The 8,043-nt window shown below is 44.0% G+C and overlaps 1 protein-coding gene across 1 annotated transcript; it reads right to left on the reverse strand.

Moving 5' to 3' along the window:
• Window positions 1-290: 290 nt before the first annotated feature.
• Window positions 291-1,400, reverse strand: LOC136509460 (uncharacterized). The gene has a single exon (XM_066504253.1). The coding sequence runs from the start codon at window positions 1,398-1,400 to the stop codon at window positions 291-293; it is 1,110 nt and encodes a 369-aa protein (XP_066360350.1).
• Window positions 1,401-8,043: the final 6,643 nt, after the last annotated feature.

An 8,043-nucleotide genomic window follows, 5' to 3' on the forward strand; every position in this document is an offset into this window, starting at 1 on the left:
TACAAGTACTACTACATCATGGTGCCAGATTCAGCTGAATGCATATATAGCCAGTTGAACTCAAAAACCTAATTAGCTGATTGGAAAGTATGGACAATTTTCTTATATATTTAGAAAATGCTATCAAAAGATGATATAATACCCTGCCATAACAAGAAACTAGTGATATGCTTCGTATCGTATACGTTACATAATTGTTGGTGTATATATATATATATATATATGATTTTTCTTTACATAAGTCGAAGTAAATTGCAAGAAATAATGTATATGTAGGGGCATGTAGCTATTTAGCTAGGTGGCACGATCCAGAAAGGTTTGCGGCAAAGAATCAAGTCTTCACGGTTGTGGACTTGGGTAATCTCTTGGCTGTTTGTTTCCAAGTCAAAAATGCACAGGTCACCATCATCATCCATAAAATTCTTCATAAAGAATATCTGGTTTGCTTTCAGTCCCAGAGCGCTCGCCGCGCAAGAAGTCGCCATGTTTTCGTCCTCCAAGAGAAACACAACGTCTCCAATGTCATGCACCCTATGCCAACACTCTTGCGTCGAGGAGGAGAAATCCATCCTATGCACCTCTATGGCACCAATGTTGTTTGGATTAAAAGCAATGAAGCCAATGGTAACAACAAAGAGTTGATCCTGCGACTCAACCAACCACTGTCTGCCCGAGCACAATCCATTGGGGAGACCAACATCCGGGATGTTGAATTTTTGGAATGTAGGGCGGTTGTGATTTGCCGTGGAAGTACAGGACGAGAAATCTATGGCACGCATGTCTTTAGGCCAATTGGTGAAGTAGATTTTCCCTCGGAAGGAAGCCATGATGGAGATGATTTTCTTGACAGGGCGGATACGGCGACGGGCCTTTTTCCCCTTTGGTGGCTTGGGTATAGAAGGATAGTTACCGATGTTGTATGAGTGATATCTCCAATTGTTGCTGCTGCTGCTGTTGTCGCTGGTGGCAGTGTGGCAGTACCAGAAATCTGGCGCAGCACAATTGAAGAGCACGACGACACATTGTGGGTGAGCTGGGTCCTTGTGAGAGAGTAGGCACACATTATGGTACTGGATTTGGTGCTCCTCCTCCCCTACGATATCTGGCAAAGGAAGCTTGTCGCCGGTGCTAGGGTTCCATAGGCAAGCTGAAGACACCGTGCCATGGTCCTGGAAGAGGAGTATCCATCCTTGTGGAGTGGTCCAGCACATGCTGCTGTTGCCTGCGCTTACATGGCGACGCTCCATGTTCCTGTGCAAGCTTTGCTTGGATATGCTGAACATTAGCATCTCGTCTTCATTGTCCTCTTGGCCGTCACGATGATGGTGGAAGACAAGCAAAGGCAAATATGACGACATCATGGAGGATCCAATTTTACTCGCATCTTTGTGTTCCACCATGGTTCTTCTTCCTGGTCGAAGACGAAGGAATGTACCTGTAGGAATCAGAGCGGGGTTAATTAGGCTGCAGAAAGAAGAACATGTATAGATGGCTGCTGCCTTTCTGAATAGTGATTTATAGAGTTTTAAGTTTTATATATATATATCTGATCTGTACATCGATTGATGGCTCTCACCAGGTGGATCACAGTTTGGGTCGCCGGCGGATCGGATAAGCAGAGCAGAAACCTGTCGATCCGGTGAGCAGGTATTCTAATCTAATCTTGAGGTAGAGCAGGTATTATACACGTACACGATGAGATATGATGCAGCTAGGCTCTCTCTGCTCGATCGCTTATATATATAAGCAACAGAGCTCCTACGTCGGATTGGAGTTGCGTTGGTACTGGAATTGGAATTCGAATTTGTAACATGCCAAACGTACAGGGTCCTGGTCCAATTCTATTTCTATTTTGCTACTCTATATTTCCAAAACAAAAATCCAATCCAAATCTATAAAGTGGGAACGTGACCGTCCGTGATTCCAACAAGTCCGATTAGTTGCGGACGGCTCCTCGCAGCCCCGCCCAACCACCGTACGCAATCCATTATATAGGCTCATATACATATACATAGATAAATCGAACAAATTAGAAGCTGTTTCCAACCTACTATTGCAAAATTTGAGAGAAATTCGGCCATCGCCCTCGACTCCGACTGAGAATCAAAGTGGCAGCACGAGCAAAGGGATTCCGCCCCTTACCTAGATTCCGGGAAGCGCGGACTCGATTCAGCCAAGCCTCTCGCCTGATGACCGGCCGGGGTTGCCTCCGCGGAAGCTTGCAAAACCGCGATTCACTGGTGACTGGTGAGTGTAGACGCTAGCATCGTTCGGAGGAGATGGGCCGTGGGCCGTGGGCCGTGGCACGCCGTGCCACAAGCCTTCCAGGCTACGTGCCGTCTATAACCCGATCAATTCAAATAGGCTCTGAATGTTTAAACAAAAACAACGGTGCAAGGCAACACTCGCTTCTCTCAGACCTTCCCAACTCTGTTTTTTTTTAAACTTTAAAAAAAAGTAATGTTTAGTTTACCGCTTAAACTTGTCGCTAGGTTTAGAAAACACCCTCGAACCTGAATGGCGGACAATTTACCTCACTTAACTTCTAAAACGAAATAAAAATACATCCCTTTGACCATTTAATACCTCCAAACTAAAAGACAAACAAACACATGTGTTGACGTCGAAAGTGATCCGAATCAAATACCAAAGGGCATTGGACGCCTGGGCCGCTACGAGCCGAAGAACGCAACGAATATATCGCTCTTATGTGGCGTAGCACGGAGAGGTTTACGAGCAAACCACCAAAGGATAACCAATCACGCTTTCGGAGCGAAGAACCGGCTAGTTTTCGGGCAAACTAGCAAAGGAACCGTCGAAGCTCTCGCCCGGGAGGGACCCGTCAGGGCAAGGACGTCGCCGGGTTGTCCTAGGTCGGCCAGCAAGCCTAGGACGCCATCCTTGATCGCCTGAATCAAGAGATGAACAACATCTAGAAGGTTGAGGAGAGAATTAGGGTAAAAAGAGAGATATGTTGTGTTTTTGGTTCGATTGATTGGATGGGATCAATCGGCCATGATCCTCTCATATTTATAGAGGGGGTGGACTTATCCCAGTAGGAAACAATCCCAAATCACGATCTCCAAGTTCCCTACGCTTAAAGCTTACCAAAACACGATTTTAGATCAAATCAGTTTGGAATACAGCCTCGACCCGGCTTAGCTCGTTTTTACGAGGAGGGACAAGTCACCCAGCCAGCCAGGCAACTGACCCGGCTAAGCCGGCTAGTGACCCAGCCTAGCGGGGTGTGAGAGGAAAACCGGCCTAGCCGGCTTGATGACCTAGCTAGGCTGGCTTAGGCATGAGGGGCCGGCCTAGCCGGCTAGGCAACCCGGCTATAAGCCGTCTGGGCTGGCTCGCTAAGGCTCGCCGTCTTCTCCGCGTGTTTCATTGCTCCGCTTGCGATGCCGTTCGACCTCAACCATGTCCAAGGCCATTATAACTTATTTAAATTACCCAAAACCATCCCAGACATTTTTAGTGTCGGGAGGCACTATTTTCAGGCTGAGAACAGCCTAAGTCAGCTTAGCCGGCTTGGAGACCCGGCTAAGCCGACTGGCAGATTAAAATTTCGGCTGAAATCTTCCGAAAATCATAATTAATTTATTCGGACTTTAAACAAGGCAAACCATATGTGTTTTTTGATCAGCTCGACGAGGCGAACGCAATGGTGCAGTCCATTCTTACATTTGAGAAAGTTGATCAAGTCGGCTTAGCCGACCTAGGGGGGCGGCTAAGCCTGCTCTAGTTGGTTCAACACCCAAAACATGGATTTGTTTGTCCAAGCGTCAAATGTGATGATCTGAGGATGCTCTCTGGCCTTCTTGACGACAGAAACATAATAATAAGGTCCATTATACCCTATAGACAATTTTGGGTGTCAACACATGCCCCCTGCTTTTTAGTAAAGTTTGCGTATAAAAAAGCATACTTTCAAGCCAAAATTATCCCTTTGCTGCTGTCTTGCGCAGAAATTTCATCAACGCATGATGTTTGCTATCCTAAACTTATCTAGAATATCATCCTCAGCCTTTTAGATGAATGATGCATGATCCCGAGAACACTGATATCCATTACATCGGTTGTTGAGCGGCTAAGGGCGATGTATACATCGATCGTTTTTGTACTAAGGGCGACACATGTATCGGCCATTGCTTGGAGAGCACTTAGACTTCTTGTCAAACACTTGGAAAATATCTTTTCAAAGCACTTCCTGTTAATTGCTCTTGGGAGACTACTAACATTGTCTCCAGCAGATATCAGTTTTCAAACATCGCTTTGATCACTCTATATGGATTTTCCAACTCGATGAGTTTGATCAAAGTTCATAGGCTTCTCCCATATCCATCCTTGTTCCATCAAATTCCAAACACACCAGCAACAAATCTTCGACAGTTCTTCCATATAGCTCATAGTGCAAAACTTGATTGTACTCCACCGAATATTTTTCACCTTTGGCATTTGGATTATGTTCATATTGCAATATGGGAGTTCTCTAATCCTCTAAATCGGTCCCAGAACCATCAGAAATTGATTCGGACCAATTTAAGGCGCTCTTGGGTGAAATAGCAGCGTTGACTGCCTGGGAGTCGGCTAGGCCGATTGTGTCAGTCGGCTAAGCCGGCTGGGAGGTGATGGCCACCTGAAAACCGGCCTGGCCGGCCTGCTGACCCGGCCTGGCCGGCTCCACTGCTGCTGGACCACCCTGGCCAGCCTGGCCAGCTGAGGGACCTAGCCTAGTCAGCTCCCACTTGCCCTGGCCGACTGGACACTGCAAACCAGCTAGGCCGACTAGAATAGTCGGCTTAGCCGGGTTCCCTGCACCTGCACAGCAAAAACCAAGATTCTGATGCATCGTCATTTCTTAAATATCAAAATTACGTCCACCGACGTCAAATCCAGATGCTTGTTGAGCTAACATGTTGGCCTTTCGATTTTCATGCCTTGAAAAATGTCAAACCCAAAATCCGTCCAATGTATTAATATCAAGGCATATGTCATGATGAATATCAAATGGTGACCTCTTTTAAATGTTGAACCTTGCTAGCCACTTGTTGTACCATCAGCAAGAAATTACTATTGGCCTTAACATGTTTTACCTGTATGGAGTGCAATATTGCCAAACCGAATAAAAGCATTTAGCTTGAATATTGGTGAAAATATAATTCTAATCGGCTTGATGTCTCAAATAGCGCATATTATGATAAACAATAATTATGCCAACACCTTGACCATCTTTGCAAGCCGATGAATAAAACCTCCATAGGTAAGAACAAATAATTGATCTTATATCCTTATTTTGGGACCAAGAAGACATCAATCAATATAGATGAAAACAAATCCTTTCCTTTTGTCTTCTTGAATCAAATTAACACCAATGCACCCTCTTTGGCAATAATATATAGTCTAAATGGAGCTCTACTTCTAGATGCACGAAGAACTGATGATGTTGATAAAGAATCCTTGAGAAGCTCGATTAACTTAATTTATAATTGTCTTCTAAGTTTTGTCTTGCATGCATCGGTCGTAGTGTAATGCCAATTTCAATTTGCCCACATGAGTTGGCCGACGCGAACCATTGTCCAAACATAATTTTCACTACATGATGATATGGAGTCGATCATCAATTGACTCTAGAGATATAAGAACAAAGCCTTGTAAACCAGCAATGTCTCCCTGATAAACAAATCATATCATCATGCCCCCCAAGCAAAGAGGCATCGGCCATGACATAGGCCGATGATTCTATCTGGACGACCTAGCTTTTAGAAAATAACACTCTGAGGTGTAAAGTCATTTTGATTTCCAAAAAGTTCTCTGCCACAATATGGGCAACAACTATGGATGCCAAATCAACCAGAGACACCTCAGAAACGCCCCAGGCAGAAAAGTCGGCTTAGCCGACTCTAAAGTCGGCTTAGCCGACTTGGGGTCGGCCAGGGCAGCAAGGGCAGTGTTGAGTCAGCTTAGCCGACTGGTGAGTCAGCTCAGCCAGCTATTGAGTCAGCTCAGCCGGCTAGTAAACCAGCTCAGCAAACTTTGGACAGGCAACTGATTCTCCAACAGTCTGATGTTTGCAAGCACTCATCGGTCATGTTTTATACTAAGGGCGATAACAAAGTGTCGGCCATATGAATTCATCCACATAAATATGCATAAACGAAATAAAATATTTTGGCTCTTTGATCATAGGTAAGCATAGTAATTTGGTAACCCTCCATAACATAAAGATCCACGCCAATGATCAAAATAAAGAGCTGAGGGATGACCATACATACCATGAGATAAATTCCAGATAAACATAGGTAGAGAATATGGATGATGCCATGACCAATTTTAACGATCTGGTGCAAACTCCCAACTTAGCAATTGCGTCTTGAATCTTCTTCTTCTTTCTTTTGCCTTTGTTGCACCACTTGCTTGAGCACCATCTCTTTGAGCTTGAATATCTCCCTTAGGAATCCATGCTAAGCCCCTTTCGTTTAGCTTCTCCGTACTAAGCTTCTGTAACTTCTTTTCTTGCCACTTTGGTAAACCAATTGAGCATCTTGGTTTTATTTCTGTTTTGGACAGCGGCAATTCCTTCTTGATCTTAGGCATTTTCACCTTCTTTTGTTCAGATTTGGCACCTACAATATCAATAGATGATTTTCGCACTTCCTTGCCATCAATAGCCGGATTTTCAACAATATAATCAGCTTTTCAATAGTTGCATTCAGATCTGAACTTTTCTTCTTTCGGGCATCATATTTCACACGGTAAACTTGCTTTACCACTTTCTTCTTTGGTTGAGCTCCGGACCGATTTTGATCAAATCGGTCATTATAAGATGATGATTTCTTTGAATATCTAGGAGCTGTATATTCTATGTATTGTGGCCTAAAATATTGTGGAACATGCACCTCTTGATCAAACCTGCCCCAAGATGAATAAGGATGAAAATACACTGGCTGTGATTCATAAGACATGGGAATTGGCTGCTCAAAAGGAGAATATGTTGCTGCTGCGCGAGATCTATCTCCTTGCCAATTCCTCTTTTGAGACTTATGTTCTGGAGGCAATCTTGATGTCTAGACCTTCTTTGATCGATTGGCAATGTTGGCTTCAGCTATCTTCTCATATTTAGCTAGAAGTTCGTTGAAGCTAAGCTTTGGTCTTCTATTCTTTTGCTTGTCATGAGCGATATCTCCATTAGCATTATGATAATCCTTCCTATTTTCTTCATCTTGATGGACATGCTCCAAAGAAGGATCCTCAGCCGATTCTCCTTGTTTAACGGAATCAATCGACTTTTGCTTTGGTTGGAGATATTTCACCTGCCCACCAGTGTCTTCTGAAAGTGTAGTGACATTGGTGTCCTCTGAAGTATCTTTAATTTGCAATTCATGGACAACAACCTTATCTTCACTTGAGGGCTCCACATCTCTCTCTTGGGCACTTGGGCCTTGAGCTTTTAGTGAATCGACTAATTCAAGCCGATTTGAAATATGTTTGCCATCAAGACCAATTGAATCCAATTGGTCTATTTGTTGAGCTTTAGAAAATCTCAATCGGCCTTTATCAATGGCCGATTGGATGACACAACGAAACATATTGCAATCACAAGTATTATGATCAAAAGAGTTATGCCACTTGCAATATGTAAGCTCTTCTAAGTTTTGAATTGATGGCAAATGTGGCAGAACCACCCGAAATAGCGTACTTACGAAGGCGCTCGTCTTCCATCAGACACTAAGCACCCCGAAAGTAACTACAGCGAGCGGTGTCCGTCAGGCACACCCTAAGGGAGAACCCGAAAGATCCACATTATTACGAGTTACAACACAAGTCTATCTCATACATTAGAGTTTCTTGAAAAGTACATTATTACAATACCAAATACAGAGTGCGAAATAATAAACAGCGGAATATTAAAAGATAACATCTAGCGATAAGATAACAAGGATTCCGTCTGAGCCCACCAGATGGATCCTCCACACAAGGAACTCCTCAAGCGTCACCTGCAACAGGGGTAAATAAACCCTGAGTACACAATGTACTCGC

This window comes from Miscanthus floridulus, chromosome 15 (genome assembly GCF_019320115.1).
Source record: "Miscanthus floridulus cultivar M001 chromosome 15, ASM1932011v1, whole genome shotgun sequence".
Classification (NCBI taxonomy): Eukaryota; Viridiplantae; Streptophyta; class Magnoliopsida; order Poales; family Poaceae; genus Miscanthus; species Miscanthus floridulus.